Source organism: Hypomesus nipponensis, chromosome 22 (genome assembly GCF_054491055.1).
Source record: "Hypomesus nipponensis isolate SF chromosome 22, ASM5449105v1, whole genome shotgun sequence".
Classification (NCBI taxonomy): domain Eukaryota; kingdom Metazoa; phylum Chordata; class Actinopteri; order Osmeriformes; family Osmeridae; genus Hypomesus; species Hypomesus nipponensis.
The window spans coordinates 13,807,376-13,827,788 of NC_140382.1; the positions used below are offsets into that span (position 1 = coordinate 13,807,376).

Sequence of the window (20,413 nt, forward strand, 5' to 3'; positions counted from 1 at the left end):
CTTGAAGTTATTCTGCATGCAAAACCAGTTTGTTCAAAGATTGATTTTTATTAACTTCAAGAATAGAAAGACATAATATTGGGATTACAGTTCAGAATAAAATCCATGGCAAACACCCATTTCAGATGAAACAAATTAAAACATACTTTCTTACTACTAGACAGAACCCCCCCCCAACCTAACCCAATGACCTCTTACATTTCCACTATTTTGTTAATACATGTAGTTTAGGTGGTACTGAGATCATGGATGGTTGACTAGCGGGAAGTACGTCTGACCTATGACGTGTTGGCCTCCTGGTTGATGAGTGCGCTGAGGTCTAGTCGGGTCTTCTCCAGGGCAGCGGTTTTGGCCCTACGAGACTGCCGAACAGCCGGGACGGAATCCGGAACATTCTCCCCATCACTGAGGAATTGTGGGGGGAACGTTAGAGAGAGGCACAAAAGAAAAGTAGGCGAGTCAGATCCAGGTGCAAAGGTGGCGGAACATTCCCCACTCACCTCTCCTCTGAAGACTCCGCTGTTCGACTAGGTTTCTTTGATCCTTTGGCAGTGGTGGCTTTTCTCTGGCCTGCGCACACATACACACACGCATTTGATTGAATATAATTGTTTTCATCATAAATGTAATAATAATAATCTGATGTGTACTCCTGTAACCCTAACCCTCAGATGCCAGGAAGTTACCTCTTTTGGGTCTCTTGACTGATTTGGATGGATCTTCACTGGCAACCTCTGAAGGAGAAAACGAACGATTAGCCGTGGTTTTCCTTGCAAGATTAACAGAGGTTTAGGGTACACGTTGCATTTTGACAGGGCGGCACTTCTTAATCCACATGGTAATATTCCCATAATAGTAGCTAATCTCTTTACGACAGACAGCCGTGACGGGCTGTGTGGAAATCTCGTTAGGCACAAGGGGCGGAGAGAAGTACAAATTGCTGTTAAGCTGGCAACAGACGTGTGCTGGGATATATTCATGTACCGTCAGCATTGACATCCAGAGGCTGCAGCGCTGTGGCATTGAGAAGCTCAGTCTGCTCCTTGGAGTCTACCAGCTGGCCAATCAGCTTCTCGACAGCGCGGAGGCAAATACGATCCTTTACCACCTGGAGAGTAGAGGGGAGAGAGCGAGGGGAGGGAAAGAGTAAGAAGTGGGACATAACAAGGACTCCAAAAGCACACAGCTTCATCACAACAGTCTCGAATCCAAGGCTTTGAACCGGTGCAAAGGAAGGAAAAACAGAAACTCTATTTCTCTTTATGTTTTGGAACAGATTCAGTTCATTTGAAACAATGGGAACGTTGGAGGCACGACCCGTGTATCACCGAGTCAGTCCCATCCGACCATGGTAGTGTTCACCTGTGTGATCTGCTGCAGCAGGGACAGCAGGTCCCTCCGGGTGGTGTCATTTTGGCTGAGTTCCAGGCTGCTCAGAATCTTGGCGTAGAGACGCACCTCGGGGGCCGTGGGGTCCCTCAGCATCTCCCCACACACACGCAGCGCCAGGTAGTCATGGACATACACCTCCTGAGGGCAAGCAAGGCTGGCTGTCATTTCCTTAAATAAGCTGGGGATGTTGAGAAATGGGTTTATGGTAAGGCTGCAGGTTGTTTTGGGCCTGGACATGCTGGTTCAAGGTTATTTCATTATGGAAGCCAAGGCTTTGATGACGGCACTGGGTTCCGGGTAGGGATGTAGTGAGGGTGTAAGAAACGGTTGTTCTATGACTGTGTCATGGTTACCTCTGTGTTGGAGGGTGTGATGAGGCTGGTGTCATGGTTACCTCTGTGTTGAAGGGTGTGATGAGGCTGGTGTCATGGTTACCTCTGTGTTGGAGGGTGTGATGAGGCTGGTGTCATGGTTACCTCTGTGTTGGAGGGTCTGATGAGGCTGCTGGGGCGCGTCAGCTCCACCAGGAGCTCGGCCACGTTGGTGACGTCCACCTCGGCCAGGGGAGACGTAGCGGGGGCGTTCAGCAGAGTCCGCACTGTCGGCAGAAAACACTCCTCCACACACTCCTGGTGGGTCCTGAGGACACAGGCATACTCTGTGCATTCTGTAGACTTAAGGGGTGTGTGGTTTGCTTCATTCTGTACGTACTTGCTGTGTGTGTGTGTGTGTCGTACCTGCTCTCTCGGGCGTACAGCTGGAAGAACACGCCCAGGCAGTGGCGTAGTCGGGTATCGTCCTCGGTGAGAGGGTTGTACCACAGCAACACCAGACGGGAGAGGAGTTTGGCGCTGGAGATGCGCCCAGAGTACATCAGCTTAGCCAGACCCTCTGACGTCTCTGTCCGCAGCTCGGACACCTAGAAATACCAACATACACACAGGTAAGACATTCAATTATGACCTCAAAGACAATCGCATGTGCGCACAGACTCCACACACACCTCACTGTCGAGGAAGTCAGAGAGCATTTTCAGGATGCACTGGGCTGTGCTGTTGTCCTCCTCCCCCTTCTCCACCGGGCCTGGCTCCTCCTCCTGGCCATCGGACGAATAAGAGGGCAATACTGGCTGGGGGGAGGGGCTGGCTGAGAGCAGCTGGAAGCCGTACAGCAGCAGCAGATCGATGACGGCCCGTAGGGCACTGATGCGAATTTTGGTCTCGTCCAGCTGGGCGATCTACACACACACACACACGAGGGAGGGTGGTGTTAGTGAGTGAGTCTGTGTTTGTGCGTGGTTTGTGTCATTCAGTGTGTGTTTGTTGTTACCTGAAGCAACAGCACCATGTGTGTGCTGGCCAGCTCTTTGCTGTGGAGAGCGCAGGTGCCCAGGCACACCACAGCCATGTTGCGAACAGCTGGCTGGGCATTGGCTATGCTTGGCAGGATCTAAGAAAGAAGGGAAAACCAAAATGAGAGAACGTTAAAAGGAGAGAAAGAGGAGACAAAGGAAGAAGAGTCTGAGGTGGGTTAAAAGATCATTTCAAATCACCGTGCTAGAAACTGATGACTGCCTTAATGTTAAGATATACCTCATTGATGTTAGATATATAGATGGAAATGAGCCTGATTACCAGTGAGGAGATGATGGCGCTCATAGTGGGTCCCATGCGCGTCTTGATGCTCAACAGCTTGAGGAGCTCCGCACACATGGTAAGACACCTCAGCAGAGTCTCTGGGTCACTCTGAGAGGGGGAAAACACACACACAGTAAGGGCACAAACTCAACAGTAGCTAGCCTATGGCCAATGGTTGTGGGTGCGTGCGTGTCCTGTACCTTCTCTGTGCGTGTCTCCTTGTCTGGCTGGCTGCTCTGAGTGGCCTCCTGCATCATCTGGTTCCTGTGGTTCTCCAGCTGGATGATGGAGTCCTTCAACTGAGCAGCGCGGCTGAACTCCTGGTCAGTGATGCACTCCTCCAGGGCCTGCTTGGCTTCCAGGATCCGTACTTTCACCTCCGCCAGCTAGCAATGGAGGGAGAGAGCAGGGGAGAGGGTGGAATGGAGAGAAGGAGAAGCAGTGGGTTTACACCTGATGGAAGTTGTTGACGTCTATTGTTTAATGGCTGAACCAGGAGAGAAGGACGGGATATGTGTAGAGAATGGAAAAAAGAGATGGAGACCAAACTTCTGGATTGTGGGGGGGGGGGGGGGGGGGGTGAGGTTCCTTGGGTTTCTCACCTTGACCTGCTTCCTGCGGTTCTCGTTCTCGTCCACCGGCGCACTCACCGCCACGATGGGCTCTCTGACATCAGAGATGACCTCCGCCATCTGTCACGTCCAAAACAGACATACCAATGTATTCCACAAACTCTGGTTTCACAGCATCCCCCTTTATGCGCGCGTGGGTGTGAGAGAGACCCACCATCTGGATGCGCCTGTGGTCGTCCGAGATCAAGCCCAGGAGTTTCTCTGTGAGCAGGGAGACCAGGGAGGGGGGAGTCTGGGGCAGCCCCAGCATCTCCTTCAGCACGGCCACCACACGCTTCCTGAAGCACAGCAGTCCGTTATGACGTTATGACTGAAGCAGCTGATACTTTCCAAGTACAGATTCAGGACGCCAGGGGAGACAATAGTGTACAGCTTGGAATAGAGGCTAGACAATCAACACAAGACAACAACCCCACCCCACCCTCAAGCTCTACCCCCTCGCTCACCTCCCCCCCTCCTCGTTGGTGTCCAGGCAGCCTGTCAGGTGGATGAGCTGCTGGGAGATGAACTCCTTGGTCATGACCATCTCCAGCTGACCAAAGTCCGCCCGCTGCTCCTCAGACAGCACCGGCACGTCCTTCAGGTACCTGCGGTCACAACATCAGGCTCTCAGACTACAGCATTGTAAACTCAGGTATCAGAGGTTTTTTTTCATGTATTACTCCTAAGTAGATCAAACTTCAGGGTCTACTGGTTCATTTAACACTAAATAACCACAGATGAGTTTTATTGCCTCCAAACTGACTACGGACTAACCACAATAGGACTGATAGTGCTAACAGACAACTGTGCTGGTTATTGCCCATGGGGGCTGTGTTACCCATGGAGGTAGTCGGCGTAGATGGCTGCCTCTGGGAGGATCTGCTCCAGCATCTCCTCCCCCTCGTCCCCCTTGGCCTTCACAAACTCACACAGGGCCCTCCAGTAGAGTATGCTCTCACAGCTCAGGGCCTCCACTGGGATGAGCCTCCTGCGCGCGCGCACACACACACACACACACACACACACACACACACACACACACACACACACACACACACACACACACACACACACACACACACACACACACACACACACACACACACACACACACACACACACACACACACACACACACACACACACACACACACACACACCTTTACCACCATAACAGATGTACCCAGGAGAACACTGACAAACATCACGTGCAGAGAATCAGATTTGGTGTTTATTCGCCATAAAAGTTTGCACAGACAAGGAATTTACTTTGGCAGGAGAGCCTACCTAGGTTGACATTTTTGGCGCCAACTAGAAAAGTTACAGCATAACATGAGGAGAGTAAAAGGCAACCCCCAGACAATGCTCCTAGAGTGTGGGAACAGGCAAAAACCTCAGCACATAAGCCCAACAACATTTACAAAAACACGTGACCTGCAACGGGGAGTGGGTAGACAAGCAGCATCTGGACCTGCAGCCATAGTAGGTGCTGGACACAGACCCACCAGCCACCCAGGGGAAACAAGCAGGCGAAGGCGTTGGATGGGGGTGGGGGGGTCGTGATATCAGTAGTAGGTGAAAGTTAATGTGTGAGTTGGTCTGGGTTGGCGCCATCGACCACAATCAGTCCGATTCTCCCACAAGGAAACATCCTTGGTCATGACCCGGGCAAAGACCAAACCACAGATGTCGGGGGGGGGGGTGGGGGGGGAAGGGAGGGAGGGGGGGAGGAGCAAGATAGTCTTGCTTCAACGCTCTCCACGGGAGTTGTTTTCCAGCAATGGCCTTGGCTTCTAGTTTCGGAGAGTGATGATGAGACTATCTTGAGACAGACAAAACAAGACAGAGCCAAGCAGGGAAAGGAGGAGAGAGAAATGCGACCGCCTTCGCCGAGAGCCAAAGAAGAAGCGAGGGTGTTGTCCTCTGTGTACCTGTTGTCCAGCTGAACCCGGTCCTGCAGCAGCTCGTCAGCGGGGGTGACCGTGAAGAGGGCGCTGAGCATCTCCAGGGCGGTCTGGGCACAGTTCTCCACGTCCAGCCTGTGGAGCAGTTCCAGCACATCGCCCTGCAGCAGACGCAGCCACGCCGGGAGCAGACGGCAGCGCATCACCTCCCTCACTGCCTCTGGAACACACAACACAGAGAGGGTTGGGCACAACACACACACACACACAGAGAGGGTTGGACACAACACACACACACACACAGAGGGTTGGACACAACACACACACACACACAGAGGGTTGGACACAACACACACCCACACAGAGGGTTGGACACAACACACACCCACACAGAGGGTTGGACACAACACACACAGAGGGTTGGACACAACACACACAGAGGGTTGGACACAACACACACAGAGGGTTGGACACAACACACACAGAGGGTTGGACACAACACACACAGAGGGTTGGACACAACACACACCCACACAGAGGGTTGGACACAACACACACAGAGGGTTGGACACAACACATAGAGGGTTGGATACAATAACTTAAGGTCAGGCAAACAGTCAGCAAGACTAGATAAATGCATCTAAACTGACCCCACACACACACACACACACACACACACAATACCTGAAGAGTCATGCAGGCCCTGCTGCAAGAGGCTGACTCTCTGGGCGATGCTCAGTGCCCTGATGTGAACCTTGTCTGCCAAGACCTGTGACAGAGGAGACACACTGCGCCATCATCCCTGAATCCTGACACCTTCAACCCCATTACAATTGCTCCGACTGCCAGTAACACAGTGCGTCCACAGGGTCAGAGAATGTGCGTGTGTGCGTGCGTGTCTACCTGGTATGCAAGTTTGCGGACGCTCTCCTTGACATCTCTTGTGCGCTTGAGGATCTTGGGCAGGGTGAGGGAGGACGGGGCGATGCAGGAGAGGACAGCTCGACGCACCTCCGGGTTGGCGTCATTCTCCAGGATCAACAGGTATGCTATAGACAGGAGGTCAGAGGACAGTTCAGCAGACACTCTGGACAGACGTCGGGCGTGTATTTACGAGCATGTGTGGAGCTGTGTGTTTGTACGGTCACGCGTGTTGTACCTTTGACTGTGGGGCAGTCGTGGTTCTGGGGCTCCTGGAGTCGTGCCATGGCCAGCGCAGCCTGGATCCTGACGTTGGGGAACTTGTCTGTGACGCGGACCAGCATGGCCTGGTGGATCCTGTCAAACAGGTCGTCATCTATCTGGGCGTTTTCAGCCATGCTGCCCAGGAGCTTGTTGATGAGCTGACACACACGGAAGCGCACAGCGTGGCTGTTGGCTTTGTGGGCCTAGTCAGAGAAAGAGAGACCATGGCGAATGGTTAACACACAGAAACAAAGTGGATTAAGCCTCTGAGGTTATGTGGATCATTTGTTTTCAGTTGTTCAAACACATTTAAGCAAGCAATACCTCCAACAAGAAGTTGAAGATGTAGTTCAAGAATGGATGCTCCTCCTCTTCCTCCTCCTCTTCCTCATCTTCCTCTTCGCCTTCCTTCGGGGGAGAAACGAAGCTCGTGGCAAACTTGGAGACAAAGTCAATGACGTTCTCCACGGCCGGCTCGCGCTTGTACACAATCATGGCGTACTTCAGGTAGCTGACAAACTCGTCGTGGAACAAGGTCTTATCCTCCAACTGAAGTTAAGACAGAGAATTAACGTGTGATTAATTAATTGGTAAATGTACATACAATATATACTGCTTTAACATGGCAACATGAACCACAAACATTGCAGGGAGCTAGATTTCGGTACCTCGTACTAACTTACCTTGTTGTAACGGTTCTTTAAGCTAGCCACTAGTTTAGCCTTGTTGTTATGTCCCTTCTGGGCGCGTTGAAACGCCTCTTTGATCTCCAATTCACTGTCCGCCGTCATCTTTAGACTGGTTCAGTTTACTAGGAACAGCAAGGTACAAACAAAGCTGTGAGTCTACCTCACTTTTACTAAGCTACCACAGTTATCTTAACTAAAACGACGGAGACAAAATAACAGCGAGCAACCTAAGTTAGCTACAGTAGGTTTCCTTCAACATACCCCCCACAGACTAACCACACCTCCTCAACCCGAGGGGCCCCGACTATTTTCCCCGGACAATACAAGTAGAAACCAATGTGTTGTGATTAGGAGCGTTGGCGTTACACATGTATTACTTTAACATTATTACAATAATAGTGTTTAACAACTACACGAACACTGTGTAGTATATGTGGAATTCAATAAGCATTTATTGATGGAATAAAGGCAACTTCTGACCTTATTGCTTTTGTCGCTCTCTGTTTCTCCACTTCCGCTGCCGCCTGATTTCAAATCCAACTGTCGATCTCGTGAGAAATGCAACCTCAGTGGGGTTTTGCGTGCCTACGTCACAGCGTCCGCCCTCTTCCATCATCCAGTCATTTCTGAGATCGCTCTCATGGTTGGATAATAAACAGAAAAATAAATAAAATAGCATTGGCATATATATTATTGTCAATATGACAAATAAGAAAAACTGATAGCTTCAAGCATTTCAGCGAATTTGGCTGTCATAGTGACATACCCTTTATTATTTCAAGGAACATCACATTTGAAAAGCTCACGAGAATGTCAAAAGGTTATTAATGGGGGATCAGACATATAGGCCTACCCTAAAAATAATAATAGCCATATCTAAATCAGCGTCTACAACCCGTCTGTTGTTGTGCGCTGTCAAAGCCGCAGCTGTTCGCATGCTGGCAGCTGTAGCGAGGTCAGGACAAACGCACCCGTGGGAAGGGCACTCCATTAAGAAGAAAAGCATATAGCCTACATCAAAAATTTGGGACATGAAAAGTTAGTTTTGAGATCAATGTATCCGCACAGAAGCACTGAACGGGTGTGCATCCCATTCCCATAACCATCTCATTCCCAACAGAACCAGCCCATTTTCTTTAAGGCTAGAGGGTTCGCTCGGGTTCTGCAAGAATTGGACAGTCCTCCAACACATGGGCATACAAACCCCCATTAATAATTGGGTTTTGAATGCATTCATCCCAATTAGCCTACACGAACTGATTGCATTATTGAATTAAATTATAGGCAACTGACAATGACTCCCTGTTAACCGCTAGTCTACTGGAGGCTATATCGTTGATACACATCAATACTTGGAGGGCGGGGCTGCACTGCAGCAGTGCGCGCGAGCTGTCTCCGGTAATGTTCCATATACACACACCCTCCTCCCCTGCCGCGAGACAGGTGGTTGTAACGCACGCCTTCATCCTCGAGTGCTCACTGTTTGAATAAAAAACGACTGTCAGCAGAGATGGGTTTGTCGGCGCGAGCTCGTACCCGATGGAATTCTAGTCTGTGACCTCCGCGTTCACCGGGCGGACAGCGGAGGGGAAACTTGGCCACCGAGCGCACGAGGAGAGAAACCCCACAGACGTTTCGCACCATGTCGTTCGTGTTGCTATTCACTGCAGGGGAGTCTTACGTTTACAGACAAAGGAATGATTTACATGACTGATAGGCAAGGTCTGATTTGGAGGATTTTCCCGCGATTCGTTAGGATTATTCAGACTGTCCAAGAGAAGTTCCCTCTTGGGTTATGGCTTCGGGCGCCGGTAAGGCGGCGCAGCCCCCAGGGCCAAGCGCTGTTAACGGGACTGCGGCAGAGTTCCAGAACATCGAGCAGGAGCTATATGACTACCAGATGCATAGCAAGATGTGCAAGAAGATAGCACAGCTCACCAAGGTAAGACAGAACACCGGAGAATTTACGCGCCATGTAGCCTGTAACGCAGCTGAATTTCGGATCGTGTCACAGTCATCATTATGTCCAATACATTCAGTCCCTAACATGGTTTTGCTGCCCATGGGATAGCAGGCAGTTTTGTTGTCAAGCAAACACCAATATTAGCGTACCCCGCCTCATTGCATGACAGTTGTGGGCCTATAATAGGCTGCGAGACCGAAACTTAAATGAAATTGTTTTATTTTCTGTCGCGCTCTTGAACTCACGACTTCTCCAGCTCGCTTGTCAATCACTGCGGTCGATATCCAACTGATAAGCCATCCGACTGACAGCTCATGCCATCATAGCTACAAATTGATCAATGGGAAGCTGATCGAGCCGGGCGTCAAGGCATGATAATGGTTAAGCTATAATAGCATCTGAAAATTGTACATGCTTGCAAACAACGGCTTCTATCTAAGCTACTTTATGTATGGACATTCAGTACTGAATCGGTGTTCCGTGTTATCACAAACGTCAAGTTCCATGAGATAAGATTCATAACAAGAAAGGAATAGAGTATAGATCAGAGATGATTTGCTTGTACTGTATGTGTGCACTGTTACTGTACTGTAAACCTCTATGCAAGCTGTGTGTAATTGTGTCTATCCATATATCCACTGTTCTGCACATCTTGTGTGTGTGTGTGAATGTGTGTGTGTGTGTGTGTGTAAGAAAGCAAGTGAGAACGTAAAGCCTAAAGCTTGAATATGGGGGAAGGTTGGCGATTCTGACAATTACTGATGACAGTGCAGTTATCCCATCCCATCCCCCTGGAGGGCTCACCTCTGCTCTGTGTTTGCTGTGTGAAAGTGTGTGAACGGTACCTAGGTGAGTCAAGTGCCTAGGTGTCATCTCACACACACAGATTGTGAAGTCAGCATTTGTGTCTGTATGCATCAGGGGTGACTTTATGCAACCTTCACCTTGCACTTCTGCCAGTCTCTCACAAAGCTCTCAGCTCCCCATTACAACGCATTAGGGCATCTCACTGGAGATTGCAACTCCAGGGGCCTAGACATATTGCTTCAGTCCATGACAGCAACCTGATTGGTCCGAGCCATAAATGAGACAAGCAAACCCTTTTTGAAATATGAGCCCTTTCATTCGATGAGATGTTGTGCACGAGCTCCTTCTCTGGCTGGCCCAGGGTGAGCCTATGAACCATCAAGCTTTTATCTGTTTGGGGGAGACGGAGAACTGGGTCATAGGCTGTAACCCTATATACCTCAAGCACCCTCTCCACCCCTCTGCCCCCCCCCCCCCCTTATCCTCAGCACACCCTTGTGCTCACCACTTACCCCTCATCCACTTCTCACTGGTGTACTCCTACCCTCATTAACTCTGCGTACTTGTTTTTCTACCCCCCCCCCCCCCCCCCCAATCCTACACTGCAGTCCCTTTGGTAAGTCCCCCTCTAGTCTATGTGCCTTATCTGAGGTTCGCTTCGCTAAAGTCCAGAAGTGTAGAGTAAAGATAACCAACAATCAGGATGGATTGTGTTTACGCGGCATAACGGATGAGAGGGAGAGTGATGGACGGAAGAGTTGGACAGCTGTTCTAGCCAAGCTCATGCTCTCTCTCTCTCTCTCTCTCTCTCTCTCTCTCTCTCTCTCTCTCTCTCTCTCTCTCTCTCTCTCTCTCTCTCTCTCTCTCTCTCTCTCTCTCTCTCTCTCTCTCTCTCTCTCTCTCTCTCTCTCTCTCTCTCTCTCTCTCTCTCTCTCTCTCTCTCTCACACACACACACACACACACACACACACACACACACACACACACACAGGAAGAAAACAGCAGGTTGGTTTGGACCTGATTGATTACCTCAGATCCAACTTACTATCAAATCCACAAAAAAGAACTGCTAACACACACACAGCTGACATAACTGTATATGACCAGTGAGTCTGATGTAGGTGTGTGTCTAACAGTGTGAAATCTCACTGCAAAAGTCTCAAAGCTTTTCCCCACTATGGACAGTATATTAATTTCACGCTTTGCTGACTGTTAAGTTATTGTCAATATGGAGGGCCTCTGGCCTCCAACGCTACATGAATAACATTATCGACCCTGGGGATCGATCTGACGGCCTGGGGTAGGGATTTACTATAGCCAGAGAGGAGATGGGAGAGAAGGATTGGGCATCCAGATAGGCCTGCCAATACAACAACCAATCATAGTTACCGCTTCGCTCGAACAGAGAGGGACAGGAGGTGGATATCCAATCTCTACACTGGATACCCAGTCATAAATGTGCTTTTTTAGTGCCTGTCTGCCTGTTAATCAGTGTGTCTCTCTCCTTCTCCCTGTCTCTCTTATCAAACAGACAAACATAGCCCATATTGTATGCTAACTTTTTTTTAGACCCAAACATCATACTTTGTCACTCTATTCCCCTTAAGTCATAGGTCAAAGTTTGTGACGGAGTGACGTGATCTGATAGCCGATAGGGCATGACGGCAGGCTACATGAGAGACAGGACAGGGGCGGGATTGAGGGGCTGGTATTTGGGCCAATGTCATTCGTTAGCCGGAGTCAAGGATTAGGTGTTGTAATACAGTACAGGGCTCGTGGGCGAGGGTGTTGACACTAAAGCCACAGTGAGTGAGAGTGGGATTGGGACACAGAAGTATTCACAGGCTGGAACAGACACGCACAAACACACACACAAACACACACACAAACACACAGAATGTCCAGCAGGGCTGTGTCACAGACAGAGAGGCGTCATGATAAAATATGAGCCCTCCCGGCGTCCTCCACATATACACACACACACACACACACACATACACACACATACATACATACACACAGCCACATATGTGCATACTGACAAGTGAGATGTCAGGGCTGTAATAGAAGATGATGACACTGTGTGCGTGGAACAGGGGATAGAGTGAAAAGAGGGGTATGCAGGCTGTTCTCTACACGTCCCTTCCGTTCTAGGCTTCCCTAGTCTCGATCTACCACTGGATGGTTGTACAGCCAAGCCCAATTATCAACACATATAAAATACATTCATGTGTTATTTCACGCTGTGTACTTATGAAATGGTTGACTGTATTTTAGGATGCGTTCGCAAGTTTAGATGCAGCACATGTATCTACGTAATCTTTTCTTCCCCCCGCCCCCAGGTGATCTATTCCCTCAACACTAAGAATGAGGAGCAGGAGGCCGCCCTACAGTCCCTAAGCCACGCCCACCAGGATACACTGCACCGCGTGGCTGTGGAGACATGCCAGGAGGGGGAGGAGTCTGCCCTGAGGACACGCCTCCTTGAACTTCAGGAATCTCTGGATGAGCATCAGAGGATTGGATCGCAGGTATTTGTGATTTCTGTGTGTGTGCGTTAGTGTGTGTGTTCTATCAAGCTCGTTTGACCTGAAAAGGTTTTTGAATCTGGGCCTTACAGGGACAAACGGTTCTGTATAGCTGTCTTTCTTTCAGAGAGTGCTAAATGGGTCTCTGTGCCTCCAGGTGCAGGCTGACTTTGACAGCTACCGTGCCCAGGCTGAGGGGAGGGAGCGTGGGGCAGAAACTGAGCTGAGGAGCTTGTATGAAGAAAAGCTCCAGCATGCGGAGGCTGAGAGGCAGGAGGCCCAGTCCAAGGTCAGTGCTGCCCAAGAGGAGGGCCTGAGACTGGGGGCAGAACTGGAGAAGGCCAAGGAGCAGACACGCTGCTTGGAGGCTCAGTGTGAGGAGCTACGGAGGACACTCGAGGAAGAGAGGAGGAAAGGAATCGAGGAGAGGCACAGAGGAGAGGAGGAGAGGAAGAAAAGAGATGAAGAACGGAAGAAAGGAGAGGAGGAGAGAAGGACGGGAGAGAAGGAGATGGAGAAATCGCAGCTCCTATCCCAAGAAGTGGAGGCCCTGAGGAAAGAGAAGGGGTGTGCGGACGAGGAGAGGAAGAAGGCGGTGAGGGAAGAGAGGGAGGGATGGGAGCGACGGACGAGGGAGATGGAGGAGGAGATGGCGCAAATAAGGAAGAAAATGGAAGAGGCGCGAAGGGAGGAGCGACGGCAGTGGGAAGAAAGGGAGGAGGAGGAGAAGAAAGGTATGCACACGGCGCTGAGGGAGAGGGTGAGGAGGGCAGAGGAAGAGGTGGAGACGCAGCTCCAGAAGCTCATGGAAAGCAAGAGACAGGCTGTCAAGCTGCAGGAGAAGATACAGGTACACCCTCACCACAGGACATACACCCCATACACACCGACACCCTCAAACAAACAAAAACTAGAACAAATATTGGGTCAGGAGACTTCGCAAATGGTCGTTCAAACGGCCGAGGGATAATGCAACAATTTAAAAAATAATAATTATTAATTATTATTATAATACACGGTCGTGGGCCGGTCTGCGTTTCAAAGTCCCGGCTGTTTTTCAGTCCCCGTCCAGACCAGCTGTACACACACACACATGATACAATCAATGCATTACAACAAATGTATCTGATTCCCTCCCTCCCTACTCCAAGCTCCAGAAATCCACCCATTTCCTGATGCGGCTCTCTAATATTGTCTGTTCTGGCCCTGCTAAACACAGGCTGTCTTCTCTAAGTGCTGCTCTCTTTCTGATCACTGTCTGCTAACGAGCAGCTCAGGCTGGATGAATACCCCTCATTAGGGCTGCATACACCCACGGATAGCCCAGATGCAGAGTCCCTGGCTGGAAGCCATTATAACGCCATGTAGCTGACACATTAGCCACAGTAACTTTTCATAGCCGACATATTGCTTTCTTTTTGCCTTTCTCCATAACCGACTTTCTTTCAGCCTTCCCCTCTCAGTCTTTCTCTCTGACGGTATTTCTCTGTCTCTATAGGACCTGGAGGAGGAGTCGGAGCTGGGTCGGAAGCGTGTGTCAGAGGCAGAGGGCGGAGCTAAGCGGGCAGAGGAGGAGTTAGCCGTGGCCAAAGAGAGGCTGCTGCTGCAGGAGGACGAGCTACAGCACAAAGCAGGTGATCCATCTATCCTGCCATCCATCCATTAATCCATCCATAAATCCATCCATCCATCCATAAATCCATCCATCTATCCATTCATCATCCATCCATAAATCCATTCATCAATCCATCCATAAATCTATAAATCCAACTACCGATCAATTGAAGCCAGTCAAACAATCAATCTTTGTTGCTTCAGTCAGAGGTGAAACGTGTGCCTTTGCGTGTGTGTGTGCGTACCTACGTGTATGTATGTGCGTATCTATGTGTGTGTGTGTGTGTGTGTTTGTGTGTGCGTACCTATGTGTGTGTGTGTGTGTGTACCTATGTGTGTGTGTGTATCTCAGAGGAGCTGCTGAGTCGTGGTGGCTGTGAGCTGTGCGTGTGTGCAGAGGTGGAAGAACTGAAAGGACACCTGAACCGTCTGCAGAGCCGGAACAGAGAGCTGGAGCTGCAGGGCAGCGGGAGGAACAACGATCACGCCCGCCAGATACGCCAGGTAGCACCTACAAGCACACACACACACACACACACACACATACACACACAGGGCTCCTGGCACACAGGGCGCTTGAACCACCAATCAGCAATCAAACAGTGTGTTTGTGTGTGTGTGTGTGTGTGTAGCATGCCGAGGCCCTGGCCAGCCTGCGTTCTGAGATGGTGAGGGCTCAGGGAGAGGAACTGGGGCGCGTTCGCAAGCACGCCGAGGAGGAGAAGGAACGTCTGCAGGCGGATATGGAAGAGGAGAGAGAGCGCCTGCGGAAAGAGAGGGAGACGGAGAAGGAACAGCTGCAGAGAGAGAAGACCGAGAGGGAGAAACTTCAGGCCGAATGGACAGCCGAGAGAGGGAGACTGCTGAAGGAGATGGAGGACGCGAAGGAACGCCTGCGGAGAGAGGGGGAGGAGGAGAGAGAGCGGCTGAGGAAAGAGCGGGAGGTGGAAAAAGTGCGGCTCCGGATGCAGTTGGATGGGAACAAGGAACGGGTGGACGAGGAGAGGGCCAGTCTCCAGCGGAGGGTGGAGGAGGAGAAGAAACGCCTGAGGGAACAGGCGGAGGAGGACAAGAAGCGACTGAAGGACCAGGTGCGGCGAGCGATAGAGGAAGTGATGCGGAGGCACGCGGCCGAGCTACACACCGCGCAGGAAGCGCTGCATGCTGAGAGGAAGAGAGGTCAAGAGGTCAGTCCTTTACTTACCAGTTTTCCCACTTTCCTCCAGATGAGATTTTCCTTGTTTTATATGCACTTGATCCCTCATCCTGTGTGTGTGTTGTCTGAAGGTGTGTGAGCGTCTGGAGGTAGAGAGGATTAGCAATGAGGAAGTCCGTCAGGTACTGGAAAGGGAGAGGGAGGATCTACAGGCCCAATTGCAGAAGACAACCAATGAGGTGAGAGGTACGAAAGCAATGATATTCACTATTGGCCGTCAAAACTGTTTAAATGTAAATGCTCTTCTTTGTGTGTGTGTGTATGTGTGTGTGTATGTGTGTGTGTATGTGTGTGTGTATATGTGTGTGTATATCCAGATATTTCGGTTAGAGTCCGCTATCCAGCAGCAAGAGAACCAGGGAGTAAAGGCCGGTGAAACCCCGCCCCTTTGCGGACCTCACTGTTCCCGCCTACAGGAAGAGCTGCAGCACACTCAGAGCCGATTGGCTCAGACCAAGGGCGAGGCGGAAAGGCTGAGAGAGAGAAACCAGAGGGAAATATCAGCCCTTAGAATAGACAAGCACAGACTTGAGGAAAAAGTTCTGGAACAGAGTCGACAGAACACTGAAAGGAACCTTCTGGAACAAAGCCAGCAGAACACTGAGGAGAGAATCAGGTAGAACCAAATCGCCTTTTTACGAGCGTTGACAGTAATGATGGTTATGAGTGTTTGAGTGTGTGTTTGTGTCTCCAGGGTGGATTGTGAGGAGCGACTCAGGGCAGAGTTTAAAGTAGAGCTGGATGCTGCCGTTGCTGAAGGCAACCAACAAAGTCAGAGCAGAGAGGAGGAGCTGCAGACCCAAATATCCAATCTTCAGACCCAATTAGCTGATCTGAAACTACAGGTATATGACCACATCCCATAATTTCAACATACAGATAACAGTTCCTCTTTGACTGAAATGACTCCCTGTCATAGGTGGAGAAGAAGAGGGTGGGTTCGGGAGATGATTGTCATGGTAACCCGGAGATTGACAGGCTGAGGAAGGAGGTGCAGGAGACGATGGAGATGAATAAGAGACTGAGGGAACAGCTGCAGGTACACACACACACACACAATCACACACACAAACACAATCACACACACAAACACAACTCCTTCAAAGGCTCCTCTGTGTAATGAATTATTTAGCAGCTCAGTGAATTCCATAGTGGTGAGCAACTACACACAGTGTGTGTGTATTGTGTGTGTGTGTGTGTGCTGCTTTGTTTCCAGGAAGAGCCTCAAACCCACTCGCTGGCCGCAGAGCGGCACGCACGTGCACTGCAAGCCCTGGAGAGACAGGCTCAGGAAGACATACAGGCAGAGAGGAACAGACTGCAGACTCTGCATCACCTCCAGCTAGGTAACACACACACACACTCAGTTAACACACACATACACACAATCTTACACATACACCTACACACACAGAGAGAAAAGACACATTCAGATACACACTCCCAGAAACTCACACACACAGAGAACACTCAAACAGACACAGATACACACAGGCACAAGCACTTTTACCCAGCTAGGTTACTATCACCATGGCAACAGCCGTAGTAGCATGGTACCTTTGACAACGGGCGGCATGGCATTGATTTTCCTTTCTGTAACCGTGTTTGTGTGTGTTCCTGTGTGTGTGCCTGTGTGTATCTGTGTGCATGTGTGTGTGTATGTGTGTGTGTGTGCGCGTGCGTGTGTGTGTGTGTCAGATAAACAACGTGCTGAGTTGACCCAGCAACACACAGAATGGAGCAGACAGATGACCCAGAGACACATGCAGCAGATTGAAGACCTACAGGCTGAACTACAAACACACACTCAGATGATGGCCCTGCAACAGGTAACTCACAGACACCCAGAGAAGCTCCCCATCTCGGTGTGTCGCACATCGGTGTGTGTTTGTTCGTGTGTGTGTGTGTGTTTGTTCATGTGTGTGTGTGTTTGTTCATGTGTGTGTGTGTGTGTGTATGCAGGACCTCAAACAGCAGAACCAGTGTCAGGTGTTTGAGCGCCAGCTGGATGAGAGTCACAGTGCTGTCCTGGAGCTGCAGAGGGAGAACGGCACGCTGAGGGAACAGCTGAAGGCCAGGTAGGACAGACCAGAGGGAGGAGAGAAACCAGAGCCCTCCCCTCCTCATTCCACCCCACCTTCCTCTCTTCTCCTCCTTTTCCCGCCCTGGGCTTGTTCCCCTCTCCCTTCACTCTGTCCTGCCTCCGTGCCCTCCCTCCAGGTCAGGGCAGGAGGAGGCTGCAGGGGGAGACAAGGACGAGGAGAGCGAGGAGGCCCAGAGGAGGAGGGACGTGAGGATCCGAGACGAGGCCCAGAGACTGAGAGAGGAGGTGGAACGGCTGAAAGAGGAGATTGAGAAACTGGAGGAGTCCCACAAGCAGAGAGAGGACACGCGGGAGGAGGAGGGGCACAGGGGCGCGGGGGAGGAGAAGAGGAAAGAGGAGGAGGAGGAGGAGGAGGAGAGGAGGAGGGGACAGTTGGAGGAGATGAGGAGGGCACACAGGAAGGAAATGCAGACTTTGGTGTCTGAGTACAGCGATGCTCAAACCCACCTGCAGTCACGCATAGTAGCCCTGGAAACCGAGTGAGTGGTGCATGCACACGCACAGCCACACAAACACACGCACAGCCACACACACAAACACACAGCCACACAAACACACACACTACCAGCTGCCGCTGTGTTGCTGAGCATCCTAGCCAGGTTAATCTGAGATAAATGTAATCTGAGCACAAACTCCTGGTAATCTGTTGAAGACTGTGGAACCTGAACATGAGTTGTGAATATGACCTTCTGTGTATTAGAGTGTGTGTGTATGTGTATGTGTGTATCTGCTGTATGTGTGATATACGTGTATATGTGTGTGCGAAGTGTAATATCCTGTTTTATACAGAAAGTATGGGATACTGGTGTGTGTGCAATTGTGAAAAGGGGTGTGTTTGTGATGACAGACTGCGTGAGCGCGAGGAGAGATGTAGAAGGAAAGAGCCTCGTTGTGAAGATCTGCAGCTGGGGAGACTACAGGAGAAACTGGCAGAGAGGGACCAGCTCATCAAACGCCTGATGGTGAGACCACACTCACTCTCACACACACACACACGGACACACATTCACATACACAGTTCAAGCCCTGCTATATACATTTACCCCCCCCCCCCCCTCCCCCGCCACACACACACACATTCTAGGAGGAACGACATCAACAGCAGCTCCACCCTCTCGTCACCGGGGACAACAGCTCCCCCAGGCTCCATGACAACAAGATCCGCCCAGGGAGTGTCACACCGAGCACTAGGGTAAGCTTGCTAACCTTGGACGTAGTGTTAAAACGATATTGCGTAATGTTGCGTAGAATTGATCAAAGCCTGTTTGTTGGGTTGCAGAGAAGGCGCCTGGAAGAGTCGCCAACGCGAGTCAGCTCCTCTCCCTCCTCTTCCCCCTCTCTCCCCCGCCATAACTCCTCCACGCTACCCCACCCCTCCTCTACCTCCTCCACTCCCGCCCATTCCTCCGCCCTCCCCTACGCCTCCTCCTCCCTCCCCCACAGGCACGCGTCTGCCTCTCTCCTCCAGCACTCCTCCCCTTCCCTCCCCCGCACCTTCACCCGGTCCCCGGGTCTGGAGCATGGCCGCAGCCACGCCACCCGCACCTGCACCCCCCTCACCCCTGCCCCCACCGCCCCCCTCCCTGTTTGCCCCTCCGCTCAGTCCGGAATTCGCTACGTCAGCTCCTCCTCGCAGGAGCCCCGCCCACACCAGCACAGCCAGCCAACCAGGTACCAGTATTTGTGCACGGATGTTTATTACACCCCTAATGAAGGCAATTACACTGGAATAGTGGTCAGAAATGAATTGAGCAGCTTTGAAGGTTTGCCAATGTCATTAGTGTTCATTCATATTTTACAATTCTTTATTTATTACATTATTATTCATGTTTTTTAGAGGCCCATATTTGGAGCAGAGGGGAAGTGGCTCTGGACCAGAGAGTCGGGATCCACAGAGGCAAGAGTGGTTCACCAAATACTTCTCCTTCTAACCACACACATAAATACAGCAGAAGCAAAAACATTGCGGCATTGCGCCACATACACATACTCCATGGTCTCATTTACACAAACACACATTCACACACATACATCACCAGCAATGCCATCTCGCCAACATCGCCTCAAAGTTCAACCAAAAAGTGCTTCTCACACGCTTGGCCTGTACTCAGATACGCTCGGGTCTTGTTTAAATAACTCTTACACGCATCCTTCCATCCTTCCTCTCCTTGAAATGATGACTGATCTGAATGAATCAGCACCAGTTTACCAGTGCACTCTCTTCCAGTGTATCTACAAGCCATTACCAAGCAATGCCAGGTCGGATTCTTTAAGGAAGGAACGTTTTGCATTTGTAAAAAAAATATTTTTTAACAAGACCCATTACTTTTTTTTCCGAACCTACACACACTGACAGTACCAAAAGTGAATTTGTTTAATGCAAAAGTATGGTAACAAATTAAAGTATTTTGTTTTATATTTAACCTTCTCTTTTTTTCTGCAAAAAAGATACAAGCATGCAGATGCAGTCGACTTTCATTAGCTCTATTAATCTTGTATCTTAGAATTAGTAGGCCTTCCAGTAATTGTCCTAAGTTTAATATGTTTTACTCCTTTCAACAACAGCCTAAATTCCACAGGAAATGTAAATGATCTTGTTCCCATGGCGTCATCCACAACTAACTGAAGAACTGGGATGTTTGAATAACACTGTATGACAGACAAATTTGCTCTCAGATTTTCTGGTACTTTATTGAATGCAAAGCACTACATAAACACAGACATTGTACTGAACAATTTTTTGAGCAATAAGAAGAAT

General features: G+C 50.2%; 2 protein-coding genes across 2 annotated transcripts; one reads left to right on the forward strand and one right to left on the reverse strand.

Moving 5' to 3' along the window:
* Nucleotides 1-28: 28 nt before the first annotated feature.
* Nucleotides 29-8,046, reverse strand: ncapg (non-SMC condensin I complex, subunit G). The gene is made up of 22 exons (XM_084687979.1): nt 7,902-8,046; nt 7,416-7,543; nt 7,057-7,281; nt 6,707-6,935; nt 6,451-6,596; nt 6,232-6,316; nt 5,575-5,767; nt 4,482-4,631; nt 4,108-4,248; nt 3,816-3,939; nt 3,632-3,721; nt 3,230-3,415; nt 3,027-3,137; nt 2,722-2,841; nt 2,396-2,629; nt 2,130-2,311; nt 1,869-2,031; nt 1,363-1,530; nt 985-1,108; nt 687-734; nt 501-570; nt 29-405 (listed from the first exon to the last, which is right to left on the reverse strand). Exons 2-22 carry the CDS (start codon nt 7,521-7,523, stop codon nt 279-281), a joined length of 3,024 nt encoding a protein of 1,007 aa, XP_084544105.1. The 5' UTR covers nt 7,524-7,543; nt 7,902-8,046; the 3' UTR covers nt 29-278.
* Nucleotides 8,047-8,834: 788 nt separating this feature from the next.
* On the forward strand, nt 8,835-20,078 carry fam184b (family with sequence similarity 184 member B). Its single transcript, XM_084686724.1, has 18 exons — nt 8,835-9,363; nt 12,536-12,724; nt 12,879-13,571; nt 14,220-14,355; nt 14,688-14,839; nt 14,968-15,522; nt 15,623-15,730; nt 15,869-16,167; nt 16,246-16,396; nt 16,471-16,590; nt 16,768-16,897; nt 17,250-17,380; nt 17,514-17,629; nt 17,772-18,134; nt 18,503-18,617; nt 18,740-18,847; nt 18,935-19,326; nt 19,493-20,078. The coding sequence occupies exons 1-18, from the start codon at nt 9,217-9,219 to the stop codon at nt 19,584-19,586; spliced, it is 3,999 nt and encodes a 1,332-aa protein (XP_084542850.1). The 5' UTR covers nt 8,835-9,216; the 3' UTR covers nt 19,587-20,078.
* Nucleotides 20,079-20,413: the final 335 nt, after the last annotated feature.

Excerpts from the sequence above, each read along its gene's own strand:
- ncapg (XM_084687979.1), bottom strand. The coding sequence starts at position 7,523 with ATGACGGCGGACAGTGAATTGGAGATCAAAGAGGCGTTTCAACGCGCC. Across the intron at positions 3,940-4,107 it reads ACCAACGAGGAGGGGGGGAG|GAAGCGTGTGGTGGCCGTGC; the intron begins GTGAGCGAGGGG and ends GCTGTGCTTCAG. Across the intron at positions 406-500 it reads GCGGAGTCTTCAGAGGAGAG|TGATGGGGAGAATGTTCCGG; the intron begins GTGAGTGGGGAA and ends ACAATTCCTCAG.
- fam184b (XM_084686724.1), top strand. The coding sequence starts at position 9,217 with ATGGCTTCGGGCGCCGGTAAGGCGGCGCAGCCCCCAGGGCCAAGCGCT. Across the intron at positions 17,630-17,771 it reads AGGGAACAGCTGAAGGCCAG|GTCAGGGCAGGAGGAGGCTG; the intron begins GTAGGACAGACC and ends CCCTCCCTCCAG. Across the intron at positions 18,848-18,934 it reads GTGTCACACCGAGCACTAGG|AGAAGGCGCCTGGAAGAGTC; the intron begins GTAAGCTTGCTA and ends GTTGGGTTGCAG.